This window comes from Marmota flaviventris, chromosome 10 (genome assembly GCF_047511675.1).
Source record: "Marmota flaviventris isolate mMarFla1 chromosome 10, mMarFla1.hap1, whole genome shotgun sequence".
Classification (NCBI taxonomy): Eukaryota; Metazoa; Chordata; class Mammalia; order Rodentia; family Sciuridae; genus Marmota; species Marmota flaviventris.
In genome coordinates this window covers 45,004,864-45,032,841 of record NC_092507.1, presented here as the reverse complement: position 1 = coordinate 45,032,841, position 27,978 = coordinate 45,004,864, and the positions used below count along the sequence as shown (strand labels likewise).

General features: G+C 42.5%; 1 protein-coding gene across 1 annotated transcript in view; it reads left to right on the top strand.

The window, feature by feature from the left end:
- The first annotated feature begins 1,128 nt into the window (after nt 1-1,128).
- Plpp3 (phospholipid phosphatase 3) overlaps nt 1,129-27,978 on the top strand; it is an 81,543-nt gene continuing 54,693 nt past the window's right edge. The window contains exon 1 of the mRNA XM_027944993.2: nt 1,129-1,938. Coding sequence (XP_027800794.1) covers nt 1,800-1,938 — 139 coding nt within the window. The 5' untranslated portion in view covers nt 1,129-1,799. The remainder of the gene's footprint in view (nt 1,939-27,978) is intronic.

Here is a 27,978-nt window from a genome sequence, read left to right as displayed (position 1 = left end):
GGTATATATGAGCCAAGATGTAGGAAAGCAGGCGTGTGGAGTGTGAAAGGACTGTTTTCAAGAAATGGAAGTAGTTGCTTGATGGTTAGATGTAGGTTAATGAACCCCCTAACAAGTCAATGTAAGGAAGAAGATATAATGCATCAAAAAGGCACACTTATTTCTATTTCTGGATCACAAAAAGAGACTCTCGGAAGAAATGTCTAGTTATTGCCTTCCATGTTTTCAGTTTGGTTCTTCTAGATACTACAGAAGATGTAAAAGAAGGCCTTTTCCCTAGAAATCTTCATTATCTAGAAGGAGAAGGAGAAGAAGAAGAACTCATACAAAATAAGTAAAAACAATATGGCAGCCTCCAGAGAAACTCATTAGATTGCTTGAAACTGGAGCCCCACAGCATTCCTGTTGTCCTGGAATTCCCCTTGGTGGCACACAGAGCTGGAAACCAGCACAGCTTGCAGCCAGCTCGACTGGCAGCTACTGGAAAAGCTTGGGAATCCTCTGCCCTAGAATCAGGAATAAAAGTAATGACTAACCTTCACAGAGTACTTCCTGTGTAAGAGACACTATCCCAGGAGCATGTATGGATTAAATTTATGCATATGCTAATTAAATTTCTAATGTTGTTGTGTTGTGTTTGGGAGAAACAGTTATCATCTGTAGTTTACAAGGGGGGAAACAGGCACAGAGACCCAGCCAGCTTTCAGGTCCAGGTATGTGGCTCCAGGGTCCGGAAGTCTTTTTCACCATAGTTTCCTCCTAATCAAGGCACTCAGGACCTGGCACCGAATGAGAAGATCTTGAAAACAAACAAACAAACAAACAAGCACAAACAAACCCAACTAGTTTCTTTTAAAACTGTAATACTCTAATTCAAGTCAAAATAAAGACTTGGAAATCCCAAATTCATAAATAAGGAGCAGTGCATTTTGGTAGTACAATCCTAACTTTTGTATCACCCAAGGCCAGCAAGAAAATGTTTCTTTTTATTTATATATTTTTTCCTTTTGTGACAATTTGGTGTTTCTGAACGCTAGGGGCTCCCGGATTCTCTGGTTTGAGAGTAACTTTTCCTTTTAGGATTTTTTTTTTTTTTGGAGGGGGTGGGGGAAAATGTGGCCTTAATTATCCTACGTTTTAGGCAGCTTAGGAAGGGGCTGTGCTTTCGGAGTCCCATCAGAGCCAAGTAAGGAGGGCCCTCTCTCTCTCTCTCTGCCTCTTTTTAAAGGAGCTCGTGAAATAAAAGTGCAGAAAACAAACCGAGCGATCACAGCAGCAGCCGCAGCGACAGCAGCAGCAGCAGAAGGAGGAGGAGGAGGAGGAGGAGAAAGAGGAGGAGGAGGAGGCAAAGTTGGAGTGGGGCAGGCGCTGCGGAGTTGCAGGGCTCCGCGCAGCTCCCATTCATTAAGTAGCCAGCTGCGGAGGAAGGTGGCCGGGCGCCCGCGCTGCCCACTCGCTACCTCGCGCGCGCACACACACATACGCCAGACCCGCGCTCTCCGAGCAGCGCCGCTCTGCAAAAGTTCCTGCTCGGGATTTGGCTCTCTTCCCTCTTGGACTTTCGAACGACTTGGGAGTTGAGAGAGGAAAGCAGAGGCGCCCAGGGGGAGCAGAAAACACCACCGTGTGCAGCTGGAAACAGGCAGCCGGGCTGCACTCTTTGCCGCCGCTCCCCGAACCCTGCCGATCCGCCACTCTCCGGAGCAGCCCTGCCAGAAAGGCGACCCGGGCGTCTGAGTGTGTGGCTGAAGTCGTGGGGTGTCTTCACGGGGCTGGAGGCTCGCGCCGCAGCCAGCGCCATGCAAAACTACAAGTACGACAAGGCGATCGTCCCGGAGAGCAAGAACGGCGGCAGCCCGGCGCTCAACAACAGCCAGAGGAAGAGCGGCAGCAAGCGGGTGCTGCTCATCTGCCTCGACCTCTTCTGCCTCTTCATGGGTGAGCTCAGCCCCGCTGCCCCTCGGCCCTCGGCGCGCGTCCTAGTCCCTCCCGCGGCCGCGTCCCAGGGCCGCGCCGCGCTGTCAGCAGTGGGGCCCCGCAGCCCTCCTGGGCGCCCGGGCTGCTCTGGCCCACGGTCCCGCCCTCCGCGATCCCACCAACCTCCCGGCCTGTGGATTAGTGTGTTTGGGCATGCTGTGCGCTCGCGGGCCACGGTAAACCGGCCCCTTAAGAGCATGTCTTCTTCTGGAGCCCGGGCACAACCCCACCGGAGGGGTGGGCTCCATCTCTAGCAGAGGGGAAGGTGGTTGAACCGTGATCCAGAGCCAGCATATACTTGTCGCCCTTCATCCAAGTCAAATGGATCTCTGGGCGAGCCGGGCTCCTGCCTGGAGCCGCGCTGCCTGGCCCCGGCTGTATGTAAACATCCAGCCCTTCCGCCGCCGCTGCCTCGCCAGGCCAGATTTGCAAGCTCAACTTTTCACTTGCTGTTCTCTTGAATGCCCCAGGGTTGGGACAGTGCTCTCCCCGGGCTTGTTGCTGGGTTCCATTCAGTAAGCACCTCTTGTGTGCCTACTGTGTGCCAGGTGGTAGGCAGTTTCGCTGGCATCCGTTTTAACTAACCCTTTCTCTGACTTGGTGCCATAGGGGCCAGGAACCCCATTTGGGACCACAATTTAATCGCACTCCCGGAAAGTAGAGGAGATGCTCCATTTTTGTTGGGAGTCGTTGGAAGCTACCCCTTAAAGGGCGGTGGGAGTTAAAGGAATTGGGAGTGGGAGGGGGTGGAGGATTTATGGACTCTGTTGGGGGAGGGAAAAGCTCTTAACGCGAATCTATAGGAGTTCCAAGGTTGAAGTCAGCGTAGGATTTTTATTTTTTTTTAAGCGAATTATAGTGTAATGGAAAGTGCATAGGACTTGTCATCAGAACACTGCCACTCTGCCACTTGCTGGGTGTGCCACCTAACTGCCTCTTTGGCCTCAGTTTCCTCCTTAGTTGAATGAGTGAGTTGAAGTAGATGCTCTCCGAGGCCCCTTCTTGCATTAAGAACTCGGATTTGGTCCAGGAGCTGTTCTGCCAGCTCTGCTAACTGAAGAAACATCTGTGTTCCCAGTTCAGTTCCCTTAAAATAGAACTCCTGCATGGAGACTTAAGTCCCCTTTGAAATGGATTTGTCCATGCAGATGGTGCAGACCAGAGACTTCTTAGGCAGGAGTTCTACTCCCTTGTGTTCAGGACTCAGTGTAGAGAGTATAGCAGTGTAGGGAGTATACAGTGTCCTCTAATCCTTGGCTTGGCTGCCTGTGTAAAATCTGAGAACCAAAGAAAGATGGCATTTTTAAAGTTTAAAAATAAGAATAGCCCTCTTCAGATAGGGAGAGACCTTAGAAAGTAAAACTGTGCTCTGCAGGCAGGGAGAAAGGTCATCACAGTTCAGGTGGCATATCTCATTTCCAGCTCTCTTAGTATTAATTCAACATTAGAATGCTATGTAAAGGAATTGTCACTGGGGGGCCTACCTTCCTGGTGGCAGTTGTCTTATTATCATGCACAGTGGGACAGATTAGTACCTACCATCTTGTAACCAAGCTATTGAATTTTTAAAAGACCTTCCCAGGTCCTGGGGGAGTACACTGGCCCTAAACAAGTTGAAGCTGTTCCCTGTAAACTTGCCTGGGGCTTCCCAGTGTTCACTCTGGCTCTCGCTGGTGGTAGGGTAAAATCTAGGCTGCTTGTGCAGGGTCCCCCTCCTGCCTCCCACTTGGTGATAAGGAAAGCCCAGCTAGAACATGCCTGACAGCCTTCCTACAGTTTCATTGTTCTCCTCCCTTCCGCTCTTCCAATTTCAGAAGGCTATCCCAAGACATGGCATATTCCTGTTAAATGAAAAAGAAAAAAGTATGAAGGAATTTGGGAAAAGACATACCCTCCAGCTATAGTTTAGCCGGGAACACAGAGGTATTCTGTTAAGCATTCAAGGTGCAGGTAAAGGGTGTGTAGGTGTTTTAGTTCTTCATTGGCTACAACGTTCCCCAAGCTAATATTGTAGACCTGTTTATTGTGTTTATTCACAGTTGGTCTTATGTTTGAATAGATGATTTTGTTTACTTAAAAAATGCAGCCAGATGTCAGGACCATGGGTTTTATTATAAAAGACACATATCTACCTTTTCAAGGTCTTATTATTAAAACCATGGCAATAAAGTCATTATTGTGTTTCCACCTAAGCAGAAACCAAATTACATTTTTCACTAATTCAATGTCTTCGTAATACCTTTAATAGAAAAACTGTAAGATAAACAAATATCTTGAGATATACTTATGCAAGAGAAATCTATTTGGTTTCCAAAGAAAAATGAATAACACAACATGTGATTTTAATATTCCACATACTACAGTCCTAAAAAAAAATTGTTTCTACTTAGTTGCCTTTCTGCCTAAGACTGTCAATATGATTTAATTTTTATATAGTTTACAGATCATATGGTCTGGATTACAGGGCACTAATATATTAAGAAGAGAGACAGTTTTCTGTTTATTCTCCCATAGGATTATATACCAAGCTTCATCTCCTAGTATCTGGAAAAAATAAAAGCTGATGTGCTATGTAAATGTTATGTAAGTGAAAATATGCAAGTAGTTTAACTTGTTTCACATACCTTTTGGAATATTAAATTCTGGGTGATAAAACAAAAATCGCCCTCTTATTTGAAGGCTGAAAGAAAGAATTTGGTGTTAGAAAAGCCCAATGGGAGTTTACTTGCTATTTAACAGCTATCTTTGCCAACTGAGTACTTTTAAATATAATTCTGAATCTTTGCATGGTGGCTTTTCTGAAATTCATTTTGTTTTTGTTTTAGTTAGGTAACCTGTATCCCCTACTGTTTTTTTTTGTTTGTTTGTTTGTTTGTGTGTGTGTGTGTGTGTGTGTGTGTTGGTTCTTGTGTATAAGGTTCTATGAGAGTGGCAGAGAAGATTCCCAGGCAAAAAACTGGAGCCCACCTACTGTTTTTCTAGGCTCTATTATTAGTCTCTTTTCAAAATATAGAATAATTTATATATTCTTAAGTATGACTCCTATGACAATATTATCTCCATTTTATAGACCAGAAAACCAAGTCTCAAGGATGGGGAAGACAGATTCACACTGAGGTTCATTTCTAATTCTCAGCTTAGCACAAGTGGAGTCTTTTCCTCATCTGGACCCCGAAGCTCAGATTGCAGGAAGTCCTGTCTGTTTGTCCACATTTCTTGGTTTCTCATTTGCACCACAACAGATGGATAAAAGAGGTTGATTCTCCTGAACACTGGATACAGAATTTAGGTGGACAGCAATCATGATATTTAATTTGGTTGGAATGTTTTTTGGACACTTTTTAAATTTGCAATGAAATGGTTGAGATAAACTTTCAGAGCTGGTTCCATATGTGGGATATATAGAGTCATCATGAATAATATGAGATTACTTAATAACGAGAGAGGGGCAGTGTATAGAGGAGTGAACAGGTGACTTGGAATCAGGAGTTAGGTTCCAGGCTGGCCAGCGGCCAGGAGCTAGTTGTGTGATTATGGACAAGTTGGTTTTCTGTGGGTTTCAATTTTTTCTATCAGCTAAATGGCTAGTTGAGTGGAATTATGTCTAATGTCTCAGGCCCCCATGAAGCATGCTAATAGAAAGGAAGGATGCAGCGTCTGAAGTCTACCTTATATATGCATGCTCTTCACATACATTAGCTCTGGGAACTATCACAACAACGAGGCGCCCAGGGGCCTGGGTTCCAGTCTTGTCCTGACATTACATTGCTATGTGATTTGGGGAAAATTCATTTGAACTTTCTGGACTTTGATTTCCCGATTATTGTAGTGAAGGGTGGAGCCTGGATCATCTGTCAGTGTTCCAACCCTTTAACAACTTCACCAGTCTATGTTAATAGATATGTAGGAACTCAGTCATTGTTTCTTAGGGATCATTTATCATTAATCAAACTGTTATGTGTTTGCCCGAAGAATTAATGTTGGAAATTACCCTACATTGGTGTTAATTCCAGAGGGAAGGTTAAGTATTGCTTTTATGAGTTAATCCAGTCTGCTGAGGAACTGGCTAGATTTGTCTTTGGTCCAGTGAGTTCTTTTCACCTGCCCCCTGAAATTTATAATAATCACAAGCAAGCAAGTAAGCAAGCACAAGAGGCCTTTCCCCTTTTCTTTGCTCAGTTATCACATTTACTCAGTATGTGCTTTTAATAACACAGTAGGTTTTGATAACTTAATCTACCATTGAATCACAGAACATAGAAACAGATTTTCATTAATCAACTGTTGAGCTGCCCACCCAAATACCTTGCAGGGATTGCAATAAATATGAAGGGAACTTGCACTTAGTTTGTAAGTTCTGCTGGATTTCCTAAGGATGGTGGGAAAAACCTCCATTTTCTTATTGTCCAAAAATTGCTAGTCTCCCCCACCCTTCCTCTTATCTGTTTCCTTTTTCTTTCTTTACATTTTCTTATCTTTGGAGATACACCATCCACCTTCTGTGGGAGACTGCAACAACTCTGCTAGATCCAGAGTTGGTGGCCTTTTTCCACTTTTAGCCCTTTTGAGTGTCAATTTTGGATTTTTTCTTGACCCCTTCCTGTGAGGTTGTTTGGGCTGGCAGGCCCAGTTGGTCACAGCATGATGCTAATGAGACTGTAGTCAAAGGCTTCTTCCCTGCGCAGGCAGTTATATTTATGGAGAGACCGACCTTGTGTGTGGCAGCTCAACTGGATACACATTATTTGAGGAGTAACCGTTAATTTTTTTTGGGGGGGCGGTAGGTGCTACCTATTATGTCAAGATTTCATAAACTTACCTAATAATAGAACCATGTGGTATGAAATACAGATTCTTAGACTCCTTCTCAGGAAATCCCAATTCAGTAAGCTTTGAGCCAGGGCCGAGGATTCTATTCTGTATTTTATAAAATCTTTGGCTGATTCTTATCAGACCAATTTTAGAATCACTACATTGTGTAATAGCTGATGTCTTAAGGGCGACTGAATTATGTAGTGGGTTTTTTTTTTTTATTTTTATTTTTTTTGCCCTGCACTGAATGTTCTAGCACTTTTTGCATTGTTAGGTTGTCTGTACTTTTTTTTTTTTTTTTTGGCCAATGCAACTGTCTTTTTCAGTAAGGAAAAATCAAACTTGCTAGAATTATTTCCAAAGGAAATAATACCTCTGCTACAGTGCTGGAAGTTTCCTTTTGGTTTTCAGTGTGAGGACTTGGTGGTGTCTCTGAAGTCTGACAGGCTAGATTCCTTATTTTCTGGTTCTAAACTGAGTTCTGTGTAGTCAAAGTTGCCAGCCAAGTGACTACTTTGGGAAAATGAGATGTTAACTCTGATTTTATATGTATGTATGTACATATGGATGGATGGATAGTTAGATAGATACATATAAATAGATAATGAAGTTTGTGCCTGAGCAAAGAGTGAAGTGGGAATAAACAGAGTCTTTAATAGATCAAAGTTAGTTTGGCACAGTGTTGTAGGAACGACACAGAATTTGGACTAAACCCAGTTCTGGGTTCAAATCCTGCAGTGAAGCTATGTTAGGACACATAGAGATCAATCAAGGATCGCACTGGGCAGTGAAGAAGACAGACTTATCATGGATAATCGTGAAATAGTTTAAAATGTGATGGATAAGCCTCTCTGTGGACCTAAGAAAGGTGTAACTTGGGCAAAAATTGTTGAGCCTCTCAGGCTTGTCTCCCCATTTATAAACTAGCAAATCTGGAAACACCCTTGTGTTGTGTAGCCCGGGAAGGCGAGGCGATGAGTCTGAAAGCACTCTGAAAAGTGGAGGGCACTTGGTCGTAATTCACAGTCATAGTATTTTCAGTTCCTTCCCAGTTTCCTTACTGCTCAACGATTATATGAAATCCTCTTTCATTTTTTGGCAGCAAAGTTTCCTGAAATATATCAAGGGGAAAAATAACATCAGAGGAGAATCCTAAGAAAACCAGGCAGAGTGGACACAAGTGTTTTCCATTAACTGGAGAAACGCAGCAGCAGGTTCCTGACCCTGTCTGGGAAGGTCGGAGTGCAGGAACCCAGTCATCTTCGGTGGCTCCTTCTTCCTCTTTGAAAGGGGACAGCCAGATCAGGTCATCCTGTGGGAAGGCACAGACGGAGGCAAACAACACCTTAGGCAAGGGTGGGGAGAATTTGGGCCATCTCTTGTCTGTCATGTGACTGACTGCCCAGGTGGAAGACCTAAACTAAAAAAGAATGGTAGTAATTGGAAATGACCCAAATGCTCCTTATCCAGGACATTCTTATTCATTAAGGAAGGGTACTGCTATGCTCCATGTATTTATTATTCAAGCCAATCATGTGGCTTATTTGTTTTTGTGTGTGGTACGAGGGATTCCACTGAGGGTCTCAGGCATGCTGGGCAAGCCCTCTACCACTGAGATACACCCTCAGCCCTTTGAATATTTTATTTTGAGATAGGGTCTCACTAAATTGCCCAGGTTGGCCTCAAACTGGGGAGCTTCCTGCCTCAGCCTTCCAAGTAGGTGGGATTACAGATGTTCACCACTGTGCCTGGCCAGATGAGGAAACTGCAGCTCAGAGAAGTTAAAATAATTAATGCAAGTGTACTTAGCTTGTAAATAGTCAGTGAGTTTTCCACAGCTCTTGTCGTTTACCTCGTTGTCCACTCTTCAGTGCAAATAATGCAATGAAAACTTACTCTATTCCATTCCTTTTCACAAATTTCAATTTTATTGAGTCCATGTATATACACTGTGGTCTACAGGGTCCAATGTAGGACATAGACTTAACACAAATACTTGTGAAATGGTTTAAAATGTGATGAATAATGTAGACATAAGAAAGAAAATACCATTAGAGTAGTTCTTTATTGTCTAGATTCATGGAATCTTTAGAATTTCAGTATCAACAATATGAAGGTTTTTTTCCTTTTCTTTTTTTAACAATCTCAGTCAAAAAACACACCATTTTGGGGGTGGTGGTACCGAGGATTGAACTTAGGGGCACTTGACCACTGAGCCACATCCCCAGCCCTATTTTGAATTTTATTTAGAGACAGGGTCTCAGTGAGCTGCATAGCACCTCACTTTTGCTGAGGCTGTCTTTGAACTTTGTCTCATGATCCTCCTGTCTCAGACTCCCAAGCTGCTGGCATGCAACACCAAGCCTGGCAAAAAAAAAAAAAAAGAAAAACAAACAAACAATAAACAGACCTTTTTGAGTGAGTGGAGGAGGCTGGGAGGTATGAGAGGAAAGGCACAGGCTTTGGAGACATAAGCGCTTACTCGTGTTACCTAATCCCACTGAGGGCGCAGTTTTCTTATTTGTAAAATGGGATAATACACACATGTGTGTGCAGTTTTGAGGACTTCCCTGGTATGGTGCAGACATATATACCTAACAGATGGTGGTTGCTGCCATCATTGATTGCATCCTGGCCAAGGCCCTTGGTGCCCAGATGGGGACCTGAGGCCTAGAGAGAGCAGACCTAGAACCAGGGTCTTACCTTGCCATTTGGCTTTTCTGATGTTTACTTGGCAGTTTGGAATCAAATATCACTCACGCGGTACAGCTCTTCTGAGAGCGTCCTCTTTTCTTTCCTTTGGCGGTGTCAATGAGCAGAGGAACAAGATGAACAGGTTTCACTTTTAATCTAAATCAGTGGATTTCAGCTGTGAGACCAGGGATGCATGGGGAAATAGGAAGGACTAGGCAGTCTTTGATATGTTCCTTCAAATGGGTTCTTGTTCTAGAAAGTGCTTATTACCTAAGGTCACTGCAAACTGATTTCAGTTTGAATAGGCACCACCTTTTAAAAATATATCTATCCTAGGAGAGAAGAAAGAAAAACCTTTGTTTTCAAAGGTTTTGCTTTTTTAAAGCCTCTCAACAACTCTTGAGGTAGAAATTATTCTGGTCTGCTGAGAACAAAACTGAATCCCACTTTAAATAATTTCTTAAGGTCATGCATTACTTGGTGGTTCTTACACTCCAAAGAAGGCTAGCCAGGATCTTGAACATCCTTGTGAAATTATTTCTTCCCGTAGGTCCAGGTTAAACTACAAATTATGTTCTGCTCTAAAATCTCCAAATTTAAACCCAAACCAAACGGAACAACACATGTAGGACTCAGTTGGAAACCTTTGAAAGGAACTTGCTGATTCCTCTGTGCTTTAAAAGTATACATTGCAATCAGGGTATCGGTGGTGGTTACGTGTGTTTTTGAGGTTTGTCACAAATTAACAAAATTATATGCCTAGAGAGTTTTGCAGAGAAATGCAAATCAATGTAAGCGCCTTATCATAATAAACAGCAGCCTTTGGTTCCTGTTTATGTATCCTTAAAGCACATGATTACATTGACACGAAGGAAGCTATCCTCATTGATGTTTTCTTTGTATCTGGCCCCCAAATTAGTTTGTGGCATCAGTATAATTTCTAGAGAGTATATTTAATTAAGTCTATGTTTGTATCTGTCTTTCAAGTGTGAGTCTTGTCTTCCTCAGATGTTTCTGGAATACCTACTGTGTGCTACAGCCCCAGGTTTGCTCTGGAGGAATTCCTAGGCTGGTGGATGGGAGACAGACTTTTGCTGGTGATCTGTGCTCTAAGGGATGACTGGGGAGCCTGCAGGGGGTGGATAGCCACACAGGAAAGAGTAATGGAGGGACAGGCATGGAGCTGGATCTTGCAAGATAAATAACAGCTCCAGACCCAGGAAAGGGGAGGATGTTGGAGGCTAGAGCTGAACCTGGGTCCTGGGGATGGAGAGGAGAAGGAGGGTGGGAAAGGCGTCATAGGTCATTCCTGATCTCCTGGTTGGAAGCCCAGGGTCTGTGATGACGCCATTCCCTCCCAAACACTTAAATGTGGTATTTATGGAAGACTTAGGAAACTCATGTGATAAGATTAATAGATGCTTCTTTATGTGCATAGCCTGATTACAAAGATGAAGTTTAAGTTATCTCTTTTAAAAACTGTTTAAATTTAAATATTTAAATTCCTCAAATGCCCCCTAAAATAAGTGGACTGGAAACCTTGGTTTAGAGAAAGGGTTGTTCTTGGGTCGTAATCGTGTATTTTTCAACAGCTTTATTGAGATGTGATTCACTTACCATACAATACATCCCTTTGAAGTGTGCGATTCACTGGTTTTGGGTATATTCACAAGTTTGGAAAAGTATCACCACAAATAATTTTTAGAATGTTTTTATTACTTCAAAAAGAAACTGTGCCCTTTGGTACTCAGTCTCCATTCCCATCCACCTCCCCCATCCCATGACAAGCCACTAATTGACCTTCGTTCTCTACAGATTTGCCTCTGCTAGACATTTCATATAAATGGAATCATTACATAATGTGTCTTTCTGTGACTAGTTTATTTCACTCAGTATAATATTTTCAAGGTTCATTCATATTGTCCGATGTATCAGTACTTCATTTCTTTTTATTGCCAAATAATATTTCACTGTATGGATATACTGCATTTAGTTTATACATTTAATACTCAATGAGTCTTTGGGTTATTTGGGGGCTATTATAAAGAGTGCTGCTGTAAACATCCAGATACATATGTTTTCAATTCTCTTAGGTCTGTATATTTCAGATTGGAATGGCTGGATCATATGATAACTACATTGAACTGTTTGAGGAGCCTGTAAACTGTTCTCTATGGTGGCTGCACCATTTTAGAAATATCTTAAGATTAAAGTATGTAAGAAAAAATACAGAAGTTTTACTGAAGATCTTTGGAATTAACATATTCATGAAACCACTATGGTGTTACTTTGTTCTTAGAGGTATTTTGCACAAAGAAACAAAATTTTTAATCAGTTTAGTAGTGTCACTGCTTTTAAAAGGAGTGCACAGAGAACAATAAACTAAGAAACACATGCTGGGTGGTCAGCTAGACCCGTGGAGTCACACTGCCACAGAGGGAGGCATGACACAGAAATGAAAAAAGAAAAAGGATCTTCACTGTACCTTAAAAACTGCATATATATATAAAATACATATATATAAAAATGTAAATGTTAATGCATATACCTCTCCCTACCCCCTCTCTCCTTCTCTCTCTCTCTCTCATATATATATATATATATATATATATATATATATATATATATATATATAAAACCTGTGTTACTTATTCCTAGGATATATTTTAAAATAATTTTTAAGTCCATGCAATAGAAATCTTTCTATTTAGTTCCTGCCAAGATTGATGATTCATCCTTTTCTCTCTCCCAGGATGCATGGCTGTATGTATAATTATCATCTCAGGAGTTAAAATTATTATGTATCTTTTAGACTTCTGTACTGAATGTCAGGACATATTAAAGGGTGTAAGACAAGCACACATATTTAGAAATTAGTTTGATCACCAAGCTAAATTGCACTAAAAATCAAGCCTAAGTGTGTACCAAATTAAATGACAAGCACTAAGAGAGAGTGAAGAAAGAGCACTTACTTTTATTATTAGATGCTTTACATAATATCACGCTTAATTTTTCCAATAGCAGAATAAGCCAAATGCTAATAATGGTTTTGTGGCTCAGAGAGGGTGAATGATCTGGCCAAGTTCACATAGCTTATATGTTTGGGGCGGGGATTTGGGTTGAAGCCTGCCCATGTAATGACTATTGCTTAGGTTTATTGAATGCTACCTCTCATCAGGTTAAGCACTGTGCATACATTCTCTTATTTAATCCTTTAAGAAGCCAATGAAGTGCTGATCACTATTATCTCCACTTTACAGAGTTAAGGTTCAGAGAGGTTAAAAATAACAAAGGTTGTGCAGCAAGTGATTGAGAGCTGGGATCCCCAGTCTGTCTTGTGAGGCCATTCTTAACCACCAGGCTCCTGCTTGTGTTATCAGAGTGTTTCTGAGGCCTAGACATTTCCCTACTTCCCCATGCTGGTTTTCACAGCAACAGCAAGTGAAGAGTTGTCCCAATTGAGTTAGACTTGTCATTCCCACCTGGGTTCTCTGGACCTAAATAGGTCTATTAGGGTAATCCTGGAGCATCCTATGCTATTTTCAGTGCTTCAAAAATATCTAATGGGCTGGGCTATAGCTCAGTGGTAGAGGCTTGCCTAGCATATGTGAGACACTGGGTTCGATCCTCCACATAAAAATAAATAAATAGATAGATAGATAAATAAATAAATAAAGGTATTATGTCCATGTACAACTAAAAAAATATTAAAAAACGTATCTAATGTTTACTTTTACTAGTGATTATCTTGCCAAGATTAACTCAGAGCATCACCATCTGCCAAAGCATGGGTATTCTGCATTTGTGACTGCATGACATTAGTCATCATCAGACTCTATTGATCTTGCTCACTATTTTTGCTAATCAGGAGATGTGCTTGGCACTTTCTCTGTCGTTTTTTTTTTTTTTTTTTGTGTGTGTGTGTGGTGCTGGGGATTGAACCCAGGGCCTTGTGCATGCAAGGCAAGCACTCAACCAACTGAGCTATATCCCCAGCCCACGCACTTGCCACCTTCTAAGCTTTGATTACTAAAAGTGGAGAAGTAATACTGGGTGCAGTGACGCTTGTCTGTAATCTCAGTGGCTCAGGAGGCTGTGGCAGGAGGATCACAAGTTCAAAGCCAGCTTCAGCAGAAGTGAGGTGCTAAGCAACTCAGTGAGACCCCATCTCTAAATAAAATATTAAAAAAGTGTGGGGTAGGGTGTGCTGGGGATGTGGCTCAGTGGCTAAGTGTCCCTGGGTTCAATCCCTGGTACCAAAAACAAAAACAGAAACAAACCTCAAAACAAGCAAACAAAAAATAGAGGGCTTTCAATCCTAAGGGAATGTCTTGGTTTTAGTTTTAATTTGTCCAAGACCATGAGGAACCTTTAATTATAATTTTTGCCTTAACTTGTTTACAACTGTGCTTGTCCCAGCTTGTGAAATCCAAGAATTTATTATTAATTATCCCTTCCATTGAACAATTGTACCAAATGATAATGTGTGCATTTGAGAGTTTGAATTTCAAATTTCTTTCTTGTCTCAAATAATTTTTCTCATTGTAGATCTTCCTAACCCTAAAAAGCAAACAAAGCTGCAAACCCACCACACCCAGAATTAGCACTCTGCAGGCAACTGGGAAAACTGAGAAAAGGCTGGGAAATGAACATTTTTGAACACTTACACTATTGTCAGGCACATTCACAAATCCCATTGAATCTTACAACCCTGAAGGAGTGGTACCCCCCTAACTGATGTCACAGATGAGGCCATCACCTTTCAGAGAGTTTGAGTGACTGGCAAAAACTGAGGAGCTCCTGGATATGAAACTGAGGAGCTTCTAGATATGAACCAGCCAACACTGGTGCTCTTTCCTCCAAAATGAAGATTACCATTTGAATTTTCACTGATTACCAATTTTTTTTTTTTTTTAACCAAGGATTAATCTCAGGGGCACTTAATCACTGAGCCGAATCCCCAGCTCTTTTTTTGTATTTTGATAGGATCTCACTGAGTTGCTTAGCACCTTGCTTTTGCTGAGGCTGGCTTTGAACTCATGATCCTCCTGCCTCAGCCTCCTGAGCTGCTGGGATTACAGGCACGCGCCTGCGCACCCAGCGGATAACCATTTTTAATAATGAGCATATAAAGCAAGCAAGTGAGCTAGAATGTTTTAAAAAGAAATGATCAAGTATTGTAGAGTATTTAAGTTTGATTTGGGGTTTAAAGCCTTTTGACTGTATCAGTATTTCCTGTTTTTCTGTAAATTCTTAGGGGACAGAGGTTAGACTCAAGATCTTTAGGCTGGAAGGGAAGGGCGTGAACTTTGCAGGATACTTCCTACGTGGCAGGCAGTGAGCTGAGCATTTCATGCATTATTAACTTACTTGAATTTCACAACAACCCTATGAAAGAGGAGGTTGGAGTTCATTTCAGTTTTCTCAGAAGCTGGTCAGCAATGCCTGTCTCAGTTCTTACAGGTGGGTGGTGACCCATTGCATTAATAATTCAACTAGTTAATCTCCAGCAGAGATCATTTACTACGCTTCCAGGGAAAGTGCTTCTCTAGAATCTGCCTTGAGCAGGTCATTGGACCCTATATCTTCTTTTATTGCAAGTATCTCGGCTTCAATTTTGTAGAGCCTTTGAGGAAAAGTATAGAAGCCATGATAGGAGAACACTTTGCAAGTGTCATCCAGGAATGGAATGGCTTTCCTGCAGAGGGATAGCAATTTCAGATTGTATTGTTGATTTTTATCAGTTTTCTCCAAAGGAGTTAAAAAGCCAGGGGTATGAAATGGCCTGAGCAAGGACCCTGAACTTTGGAAAAGGCTCCATGCATTTCCCAGGCTATTGTAGGGCTCCTATTCAACTGAGATTTCAATGGTGGTGTGATTAGCATGAGACCATGTGTATAAAATAGGTCTTTTTCCCTTTTCCTAAAAGAAGTTTTGTGGCATTTCTTTTTCTGACAGAGTTGGCATGAAGCTTTGACAAACACAGACTCATGGAAAAGTTAAATAGGACTTACAGCAGGCCCATTTTGCAAAGACCCTTCATGCTTAGAATGCAGAGCAGCGAAGCCACTAGCAGGAGGTGTCTTGGGCAGTAGGAATTTTAGCAAGGCTGTTCCTGCACCCTGGCCCCTGGATGAATAGAAAATACCCACAAGGCTACCAGGAAAGTGGATTCCAGGCTGTTGACCATTCCTGTTGTCAGACAACCACAGAGAACATTCCTGAGAGTTGGCTGTCTATCTTCTCTTTCTCTCTCTCTCTCTCAGTATTTTATTGAGCTAAATACAAAGTGCTGAGGAAGATATAAAGAAATATTCAATAGGTGGATCCTGCCCTCAAGGAGCAAGTGAGAAGATGGGCACTTGAACATTTGTTGGAAAAAAACAAAGTCAGATGTCTTGAGCTGATAATTAAATGAGATTATGAAAACATAGAGTCTAAGAGGTAGCTCATTGCTGATCTGGGCTCTGGTCCCAGTTTTTCCTGTGCAAGCTGGGTGACCTTGGGCAATGCTGCCACTTCACGCATTATAAAATCAGAATAATTAGTTCCCTGCCTACCTCACAGAGCTGTTGAGACCCAGTGGTGTGGTATCCCATATGCAGAGGAAAATACTTTGTAACTGTAAACTCTTATTTGCATAATTGAATAGCAGTGTGCTCTCTTCATTCTCCCCAGAAGCTTGCTGTCACTCACGCAGATCTGAGAATTTTCTTTGCAGATTCTTTTTCTCAGGTGATAATCTCTGCCTCTCCCATATAACCTTTGTGCAATTAGTATACAGGAGTCACTTCTCAAAACTGCAACTCTGAGCACATAGGCACTTCTTCAGAATAGGATTTTTATGAGCCCTGGTTGACTATGCAACACGTTGTCAGTATATTCAAGAACCTTCAGAATAGGGCTCCAATCAGCACTCTGTCTTCCGTCTCTTTTTTCTCCTATCCCCTTCCTTCCCATCTGTCCTCCCTCAAGCCACACCTTTGCCCCAGACATCTCCACTGTAGCTCTTCTAGATGGTTCCCTGCCATGTTCTTTACCTTTGCTTGGTCCGTGCTGTGCTGCTCAATTCTTGTTGACCACTCCGGGTGCTACTGGAGCCTCTCTGAAGCCTTTCCTGGTTTCCTCTGTGAGGAATCAGCTCTTCTTTGGGCTCCACACTATTTTGTGTTGACCTTTCTAATGTCAAAATTTTCGACGTCTTTTATAGTTTTGTACAGTTCTATTTTGCTAGATTTTGTGTTCCTAGTATATTATGGGTGTTCAAAATTTTTTTTTTGTTGAAAGTAAAAAGTCTTTTAGAAGTACAGACAAAAAGCAAAAATAATATTAATAATAAATTTTTTGTTGCTTATAATCCCATAATCTTGAGGTAGCCACTGGTAGAATATCTCTTCTTTGTATACATAGCTGAGTAGTAATAACTAGGCATAGTTATGGAGCTAAAAACTAGGTATATCATTAAGTCCGTGTGATGAAAATGGGAAAAAATCTTTACTTGCTAGAGTTTGTGATAGCCCCTAATAAAGTATTAATAAACTTGAAAGAATTGGGAATATGCAACTAACTTAAGGGCATCTAATTATTTTAAATTCAATTTTGCATTCATATAGTGTTTTGAACTTGGTCAACAAATTGAATTCATGCCAACCATGATGGCTTCCATTAAATTTTTTTTTTTTAACTACCTTCCAGGTTAGGGCAGTATTTAGGAGTGATATTTTTCATCTGAGTCTTGCCTCATAGAGGATTCTGAATGGATAGAGAGAGAGAGAGAGAGAGAGAGAGAGAGAGAGCATGCACTGCGCAGGAAAACCTCCAGTAGAGGGTGGATATCCAAGCTGGGAGGCAAGAAATCTTGTTTTATGTCCTAACTGTTGCTAATTGCTGGGCCACCCTGGCCAAGTAACATTCCCTCTCTGTGACTATTGAATCAGCTGTGAAATGTGACAGTTAAATCTTCCAGCGTGAAGAATTCTCTAGTTCTCTTGCCCAAATAGGGGGGCGGTGTGTGTTCTTCCTCCCACAATCCTGTTCCTTAAAATAATGTGAGGGTCACACTAGGAGGGAGGAGGAAGGGGGATAATTTTCTCCTTCACTTTCCTCTGTTGGACTGTATTGTCATGCTTGTCCTTACTTCTGTCACTTTGAAAGGGTTTATTGCTTTTTGGCCATTAGAAAGCCCTTTAAAAATGATCCTGTAGTGTAAACCTTTGTTATATTTGCCTTTTTTACTTATTTGGGTCAGCCTTGCTTCTTGAGAGGACCGAGACTAAAATACTCCAGTATCTGACTCAGAAAAGAACTCAGGCCACAGAGCATCTCCTGGGTTCCCAGTGCTTCATGCTGTTTTATCCGATCCGTGCTGTACCCTGGTGGAATGGGCGTATTCCTCTGCTTTTACAGATGACAAAACTGAGACATAGCAGATTATTAGGAACGACCTTGGGGCTATATTTATTTCAAAGCTTAGGTTTCATTATTACTTAATCAATATCCACCCCCCCGCCCCCCATGTAGGGCACAGCTCCACAAAACCATCTTCAGGGGTTCTTTAATATCGAACCCCTGCTTCATACTTCTGAGAGGTCATGTTCATTCCTTGCAGGCAGTTCTAATTGTTCAAAAAAAGGTTATGGTGACCGAAAATCAGGCTTCTATGATTTTAACCCAGCCTCTGTGGTTTGGTAGGGTATCAATTGGTAAAGTAATTATTAGCCTCAATAATATTATCAGTCCATTTATCATTAAAAGGGCCTGAATTAGTGGTGGTGATGAGCCGCTTCAATAAACATGCACTGAGAACCCTGAGTCTTCCGGAGCAGATGCTAGACCACTGCAGGTGTAGAAAGACAATGAGCACTCTGTGCGCAGGAGCAGCGTGTCGGGGGTGGCTGTCGGAGAAAGGCTTCTGAAGGCAGCAGTGGCAGTTAGGCACCATCGTCAAGGAAGGGGCTGTAGTGAAGGATCCGTTTTAGCAGAGTGATCTTCCTGCCTCTGATCTGCCCCATACCAGTGACCAGTCTTTAGAACAATCTTAGAATGCAGGAGGTGGAGGGCCCAACCATCCAGAATCCTCCCCTCTCCACCTTACTTAACAGATAAGAAAACTAGGCTCAGAGATATTAATTGTCTTAGCAACTGGGGAGAATCCAGAGGAAATACACTCTTCTCTTGTACAGGTTCGATTTCAATTCAAGAAAAACATAGCGTCCCTTTACACTAAGGAGATGGTCATTCTGTAAATCAGATGTAGTCCACAAAACCTTTTAAACCCTAATAAAACATCATAAAGCACAGTAGTATATTATTGTCAAAAATATTCCAAAAATATTTTAGAAGGGAATCACCCTCGTGCACCATCCTTTCACATCCCACAACCCCAGGCACATCTATTTTAAGAGTTTTGTGGTTCTGAGTGGGCTCATTTGGAGTAACGGGCATTCTCATTGACATCCACCTTCGTCCACACTAGGCTCATTACTTCCTGGAGATAGCACATCTGGCCTTTGTTCACATTCTCTCCCCTTCTTCCCCATGGGAAGGCAACCTGTTTGTTCTTAAAGTTCGTTTCTGTTCACCCTGCCTCTCACTATTTCAATGCAGAGTCCTTTCACCTACTGATCTCAAGCCATTACAACTCTAGTGCTAGTTAGTGACCCTAAAAAAGTCACTTGCACTCTGTTGACCTAAATTTCCTTTCCTAAATAAGGGGAAGTTGAGTAACGAGGTCTTTGATATCTGCAGAGGTTGTTAGGGAGTCACAGCAGCATGCTTGGGGGCACTGCCTGTTTCTTGGAGGTCTTGATGTGTTGAATTGCCGAATGCTGTCACTGGGCACTGCCCAGAACAGAGGACAAGGTTGACCATAGTCTACTCACAATGTTAACCACACTCACAGAGTTCTAAACGATGTGCCCCAATGGAAAGATGGGTCTTAGAAAGTCAGTTCAGTTCTGGGTTCCTTTGATAGCTTATCACTTGAGGCAAGTGCTGTGACCTTCTCAACTTGAGTTTCCTCATCTGTAAAGTGGGGGCAGCAATTCCTATTTTACAGGTTGTCTGGAGATCGGGAGGTGCCTGGCAGACAGCAGGCTCTTTGACATTATTACACCCTGGCCCCTAAGTGTTTGGAAACTGTTATCTGTCATAGATAATTGGCAAGCTTCGGGACAAATGAGTGCCTAAGAGAGCTGCTACCTGGATTTACGGCTTGTGTGTGGTATACAAAGTTTGGATTAGACACGGTTTATCTGATCTTTGAAAAGTGACTCTGGAGTCCTTCCAGAGAATCAGGCGGTGGCTGCCCAGATGTTGTTACCTTTCCAGCTGCGTTTTGCTGAAGGTGTTTTCCAATTGGGAGGGGAACATGTTGGAAATTTGTCTTTAATGCATTCCAGCGTTCTGAGGCAGAACCTGCCTGAGAGATTGAGCAGAGCGTATTAACCAATATCATTTAAAGTTGATTAAAACTATCATCTTAATTAAACACAAGAGAACAAGAAGTTCTCAGTCTTCTGGTAGCAATTAAAGACTAAAGAGTCAATTCGAAGTTGTTTTTGCAACTCTTAAAATAATACTCCCTCCCCTCCCTCCCATGAAAAGAGTTTCTTAGCCATAGACATGCCCTCACATTGAGGCTTGTGAAAGCTGTTAAGGACCACAGACCTGCTGGCAAAGACCTTGCTGCCAAGGCATCTGAATGCTCAAAAGCTAGGGGTTCAAGCTCAGGATACGCTGGTTGGAAAAGAGAGCTCAAACAAAGGGCCTTTTGAGGCAGGAAACTGGGCTTTGGCTTCAACACAGAGCAATGTGGGATTGGAAAAGTGCCCTGGGACTTGCTGAGGAGAAGAGGGACTACGAGATCGATGGAGGAAGTATAAAGTTTCCCCATAGAGTGAAGGGTTATATTTCAAAACCTTCGAAAGTTGGTTTCAGAAGGAGCTATCTCTTCGCCTGTCAGCCTAATCAGCATGCCTGTAAAACGTGGGTTTGACAACGTAGGTCTTCCAGCAGAAAAGGGGACTGATCCATGAAGACACAGAGACATGACCTTTCTAATAAGGACGTCTGACCTGAAGAGCAGTGGTTTTGATACAAAGCCCGAAGCAGCTCCCGTAATCCCTGCATTCATCCGCCCACTTTAGCTGCAACGTGTATTGATTGCGTGCTCTCTGCTAGCTTGACGCTGCTGTGGGATTAAAAAGATACAGTTCCTACTCAAGGAGCTCAAAATCTAGGTAACCAGAAGGTGGGGACTGGAAGGGCAGGAGATGGCCCTGTGGGATGAGCTCTTCATTCTGCAGTCACAAACACACGACCCTCTTCCCTCCACCTCCCTAACTGGTTATTAGAAGTCAAACTTCTAATCCTCGTATTCTAAACAGCAGCAAATTGACCATCTAGAGGAGGCCAGCAGGGAGACAAGGGCTAGCTACAGGGGAAAAGACTCCATTGCACAACTTTTTTTTTTTTTTTTTGGCACTGCTGGGGATCAAACCCAGGGCTTGGTGCATGCGATGCAAGCACTCTACCATCCTATATCCCCAGCCCTCCATTACACAACTCAAGGGGGAGAAAATAAATCCTGGTGGATTCTACTTTTTAAAATATATTTTAATATAAAAAATTCTATATTTTTATATGTCTAAATTTCACTTATCATGCAGAGACTTCCTGCCAACTGCTTGGTAAGATGGGGATGGGGGAACAATAGGGATGGCAAGGAGAAGAGTGACTTTGGCAGAACCATTAACAGTGTGAGAGGGCACAGGTCAACTCAGCATTGTCCCTAAAGAAGAGCAGTGATGTCGGGTAACATATTTGAAAATTGATCCCTCTGAACAGATGGGGCTCAGGAGATATGAGGCAGGGAGGGACATCTTATCATAAATTAGTGATGTTACACGTTTGCTCTGTGCCTCAAGAATATTTCCTCCAATGAATGCACCTGCATTTCAGGTTCCTGGGCCTTCTTGAATCTGCAAACAGATGGCTTAACAAGTTTGATTTGTCATGAGATGCAGGGATGGCTTTTCTCTTAGCTAGGACTCATAAAATGCAGATAGCATTTTTAATGACTATATCTAATCAGAGAAGACAATGTTGATTGGTTTATTGAATAATAATTTGGAAGAAAAGTTTCTAATGTGTTTGTATAGATTTAACATAACTTTTTTGTGGTGCTAAGGGCTTCATCCATGCTAGGCAACTTCTGTACCACTGAGCTACATCCCCAGACCCCACACAGTTGAATTAGAGTATTTGTATAATTAAAATTTGGAGAAAATGTTACGTTTGGATATTTGAAGGGACATAGATAATAAGTATGGGTCTATGTAGAACAGTGTAATCTGAAGCAGGGAACTCAGTTTTTTACTATATTTGTAGTGCCTAACATGAGGCCTAGCACATATACATTTTTCAATGAAAACTGAACAAAATTTAGAAATTCAAGTCATTTTGATGCTAGTATATATACATAGTGTGTATGGGTACATATGTGTATGTATGTTTATGTGTACATATATGTGTGTGTGTGTGTGTGTGTGTGTGTATATATATATGCCTTTTTTTCCTAAAAGGTAAATTCATTTTCTGTTAATTGGTGCTTTAAACTTATTTACTCAAGATCTGGAAAAGATGGGGAAAAATCACATAGATCACACTTGATCTACTGCTTACTGCAAACACTATTGCTATTTTTAGTGTATTCCTTTTTATTATTTTTATTTTATTTCCTTTATTTAGGTATATATGATTTTCTAGTTGCTAGTAGTCATAATTAAAATTATTTTTACTTGATCAAATAACTCTTTTTTCCCTTTCTTTAGGACCAGAGATTGAATTTAGGGGCACTTAACCACTGAGCCACATCCTCAGCCCTTTTCATTTTGACAGAAGGTCATGCTAAGTTGCTTAGGGCCTTGCTAAATTGCTGAGGCTGGCTTTGAACTTGTGATCCTCCTGCCTCAGCCTCCCGAGTTACTGGCTTGTGCCACCACACCTGGTATCTAAATAACTCTTTAACATCATTTAGAATTAAGCATCACCCTTTATTTTACTTCCTTCGCTGTATTCTCCCAAATCAAGTCTTTAAGTGGATACTCTTGCTTCTTATATTAGTTTGCTAGAGCGGCTACAATAAAACAGCATGGCTTAACAGAAATCGGTATCTCCCAGTTCTAGAGGATTAGAAGTTCTAAATCAAGGGGATGCAAGGAGATTCCTTCTGGGGTCTGTGAGGGAAACCTGTGTTCCAGGCTTCTCACCTTGACTTGTAGATGGCTGCCTTCATACCTACATAGTGTTCTCCCTGTTGCCCTTTATATATGCCCTGTGTTCAGTTCCTGATGACATCATACCCGTTCATGAGGATGCCAATCACTTTGGATTAGGGTCTACCCTAATGACATCGTTTTAACCCTGTAAAGACCGTATCTCAAAATAAGTTCATACTCTGAGGTACTGAGAGTTAGGACTTGGGCATATGAATTTGGTGAGGGGACAACACAATTCAACCCATTAACCCCCACCCCCTGCCATTTATATGTGAGGAAATTGAAGCCCAAGCTAAGTTGCTTGAGACTGGAATTTAGGCCAATGAGGAAATGCTACATTTTCATCTCATCCTGTTTCCTGCTCATCATTGAAAACACTATGAGCAGGGGAGAGAGAGAGAGAGGTCTCCCTTGACCTGAGTTTGCTTAGCGTGAAACAATGTTTGGTGGTTATTAGCTGCTAAATTTAATTGAGTTTGACCAGTTGAGACTTACATTTTGATGTTATTTAAAAACCAAATCTTGGGGCTGGAATTGTGGCTTAGTGGTAGAGCACTTGCCTGGCATGTGTGAGCCCCTGGGTTCGATCCTCAGCGCCTCATATAAATAAAATAAAAGATCCATTTACAGCTAAAAATATTTTAAAATAAATTAAAAACCACATTTTATCTAACTAAACTTCATTGCCATAAAGCTTCTTTTAAGCCAGTTGGACCAATTGTTCCATCGGTATTTGGAAGTTCGTAAAGGCTAATTGGGATCAGTAACTCCTTGGATATACAGCCATATTCCATAGTTAGTCAATGTTAGATATTGAGCATTGATTTCCTTCTTCTCTCTCTCTCTCTCTCTCTCTTTGGCAAATTGCTTATTGTAGCTTTTAGTTTCCTTCTCTTGCTAAGTGACAATAGCTAACTACATTCATATTATGCACACGCATGCACACACACATATGGATCCCAGCAGCCCCAGGGAAGGCTAGAACCAGTATGGCAATAACCAGTAAATGTAGTCAGCCAGTCCCTGGTCCTTGGGCTGACCTTGTTCCCAAGGAAGACAAAGGCCCTGCCAAAGCTGTTGAGCAAAAGGCGCTAGATGGTGCCTGCTCAGCCTTCTCCATTATGGGGGAGTGGGAGTGGTGTTATTCTTCATTTTAGACCTAGCTAGAATTGAAGCCTGGGAATAGCACCTTCCAAGCTGTGCTGTTTGAGATCACTGGTGTCCCCTTCCCACTGAATACCTTCAGGCGAATCACCACTCCTCTTTCCTTACATGAATAAAAAAATGAAGGGTTCGAACTATGATTGCTCCATGTCCCCCATTGAGTCTATGCTCCATTCGTTGTAAATGCTTAATAGATACTTATTGGGGAAAAAAAATGAATGAAGAGAGAGTGAACCAATGCATTATGGGACAGAGATGGAAACTGATGATATGAAGTGGACCAGGGAAGTTCCAGAGGACATTCCATTCAAACCAGCATGAAGTGCTAAGAAAAGCCCCAGTTATTTCCCTTTGGCTGGAAATAATCCAACATTAAAGAGGCTTTTTCTTTTTAAGTTCCATGTATACTATTGCTTTTGTCTGCTTTAAAGGTTCTGTTTCGCTCTCCCTGGGGGACATCTTTCTTCTTTCTAGTGTATTTTGTATGGAAGACCATGAGCAATAACAGTAGTGCCCATGAACTGAGAGCGCTCTACATATGGCATTGCGACGTTAAGCTTCACAGTTACCCTTCAACATTAGTTGTATTAGCTTTGTTTTCCCTGCAGCCTAGAGACGTAAGAAACTTGCTCAATGACACAGGACTAAAGAGAGGCAGATCCAGGCTTCAAGCGTGAATCTCCTTCACCCCAAAACCTGTGCTAGTTCTGATCTCTCTCTGTTCAGTCACTCCCTCAAGACCCACAAAATAGCCAAAGGCTGTGGACTTTCATAAAACATATTCAGTAATTATCTGTGAAATAAAATAATGGATCTCTTTATGGGGCAAGATAACACTTGTGTCTCCTTATCTCCTCGTGCCATCCCAGATTCATAAAAGCAACAGTAACCAAGTGTTTTCTGTGGGCCAGGGATTGTTCATAGCCTCTCCACATACTCTTTCTTATTCCTCCCATGTCGGGGTGAGAGGCTAGGTGACTTGTTTAAGGTACAGACTAGGACCTAGGTGTGTCAGGTACATCATGCCACAGTTTCCCTTTCTGCCCCGTTAGCCCCTCAGTTCTACTCTAGACCTAGGTACACTCTGGCATTGTGCTGTTAGGGTTACCTGGGGAGTGTGCCTAGGGAGATTGCACAGTCAGTTTAGACGGGTGTTTGCAACCCTGAAGGAGTCAGCCCCAGATGCTCCTGGAGAGCAGACATTATTTGAGTTGTGCTGTTCAGGACCTAGTGTGGCGTCACAGCTGGGAGAGGCCCGAACACATCTCATTCAGGGTGGATGGGGATGTGTCTAGGAATGTAGAAGGCTGCTTGCTCCTCAGTTAGCAGGAACCAGCTGACTGCTGCAGCCCATCTCTCACAGGATCACCAGAGTGACCTTGCTCAACATGACCTGGCTGGGCCACTCCTTTCCCCAGGCATATCCACATTTTGAGTGTCTTCTGTGTACCCAGCACTGTTGAGAGGATAAATATTAAACACTGGCCCTTCCGGCTAGGGAATCGGTCATGTTTGAAAGCTGCACACACAAAACAGAATTTTAGAACTGATTAGAGATTGCTGAGCCTGGCTTTTCTTACAGAATGTTCTGGATAATCCAAGTTCTTCTGGGTTGGTCATCTCCCTGGTGAAACTGGCCGTTGAACTTTGATGGAGGCCTCAGGGGAGATGTTTGTGCTGAACTTGCTCTGGTGTGTGGCCAACTAGTCCAGCCTCCTCTCCTTACTGGACAAGGAGCCTCAGAGAAAAAAACGGGACTTTCTTAAATCACCAAAGGGTCCAGTGTTGGGCTCTCAAGCCCCAGCCAGGGCTTTTCCTGCTGTGCAGAGGGCTTTCCAGTGTTTCTCCCCACCCTCGATTTGTCTGAAGAGCTGATAGTCCTAAGGCACGTATTTGCTCTTACATCTTGAATTCATGCGATTCCCAGACTTTCCCTCCTGAGACAGGTCTCTGATGTCTGGCATCTGAAGTCATCTGATTTTCTTTCTTCAAGTTGTTCTGACAGAGATATTGGAAAACTATGTTCACGATGAGGGAGAAGAGAAAGAGTGAGGGGAACCGCAGGCTCAAGACCTCATGTTCCTTATGGGCTTTTCCTTGGATGGGGAACTCTTTGAGGGCAGGAACACCCTGCTTTGCTCATCTTAGTATTTCCCCCCCCCAGCACACATCAGGTGCTCATTAAACATTTGATATTCATTGTGGCTTAAAATTTTGTTGGTTTTGCTGTATACCTATGCAATTTCATGACGTGCATAATACATATCAGTGTTTTAAATAACCTTTTCTTTCAGAAGTGAAGTTTTTACATTTTAGAGTAGGGATTCCCAAATCACCTTGAGATAGAATCACTGAAGATTTTACTAAAAACGAGAATTCTTGGGTTGGGGATGTACCTCTTCTTGCCCAGCATGCTCAAAGTCAAGGGTTTGATCTCCAGCACTGCAGAAGAAGAAGAAAAAGAATTTCTGAGCCCTCCCTGGAAATTCTAATGGAGGGAACCTGAAAATCAAGGTCCAGAGGAGAAACTCGTTCAATTCCAAATTTTACCCTTTAAGGCTGACATGAAAATAAGCACTAGCCTTCAGGTCTGGAATCTTAACACAAACAAACAAAATACAGTCTGTATAGAAATATAGCAAAGATCTATCCAGAACAATTGGCCAGTATACCTTGTGTCAGATTGCAAAGGGTGATGGAGAGAAATGATTCGCAAGCCTAATTAGACCTGCTCCCCAGTTCTCAAACAGCAACTCTAAGCCTCCTGCTAATTGGCAGTCCCTTAATAGATTAGGACTTGGCATCAGGTTTGCATGTTATTATAAACCACACACAGAAAAACCCAGTGGCTGAGGAACTCCTGCCAAACCCAGGCCTGGGTTTTTGTGAGGCTTTTGAAGTGCACTGGTCTTTCAGTGTTTTGTATAGCCAGTGTACTGAAAGGCATCAAACCATTCCTTTGGATGGGATTTGTGAAGGGCAAGTTTGTTGAATAATTAATTCCCCAAGACCCATTCTGTCATCTTGATGGACAAGCTGCAGCCCACATATGCAGCCTCACTCTCAGCAGTCCCTGGAGTATGACAGAGAGATTATTTCTCACGGATATTGTCCTATTCCTAGGAATCACCCCCTGCCCCTTTGTGCTTTTGGGGGGAGAAGGAAGCAACAGTAGCACGTACCTGCTGTGTGTGTGGCAGGCTGTTGGACACACTGCGTCAGGGAATCTTCAGGGCAGCCTTACAAGACTGCAGGATCTGTTTTGCAGACAAGGAAGCTGAGGTCCAGAGAATTCACTAGTCGAGAGTCGCACTGCCATGGCTTGGGCAGAGGTGGGAGGGACGTGTCTGCTAATTCCACACTGCCACAAAACCAAATCAAACCCAGGAAACCATCCTTGATTTTCTTTCTTGGAGCTCAGTGGAAGAATACAGGCTGTGACACCACTTTGTGTGATTCCCATCTTGCACTGTTTGCATCTGGGATAAGCTGTGTGCTATGCATTCCCATTTCCTCACCTTGTTAGATAGCAGAGCCCCTATTTCCAAGGTGGGGCTGTCCAGGACTGAGTAGAATATCACGCAGAGGGACAGAGAGGAGTTGGGGGATGTTGATTTGCAAGTGATCCCAAGGCCTTTTGGCTCCCAAAGGCACATCAACTCTTCTTCAGCCTTCGAGCGGTCTCTTCCCTGTTGTCCTTCCAGTTAGGTTCCACTTGGGAATCCTTCCATTTCATTTTAAGTCCACTTCCAACAAAAGGGGAGCTGTAGTGGAGGCTGAGATTTCCATGAAAACCTTGCATTTCTCAAGCAAACATACCAGGCAGCTCTCATGGCAATGCCATGGTGAAGGGGAATAATGTTATTTGGCATTTTGCCCTTTAAAAAAGTGTATGTATGGGGGTGGGGTGGGAGGAGGAGGATGGGCAGAGGGAACAGTGGGAGCTTTGTAATTGGCTGCAATAGAGGGGTCAGGTGGGCAGGGTCACCAGGGGAAGGAGGGATAGTGAAGGCTTCAACATCCCCCCCGCCCCAGGGCCTCAAAATCCTCT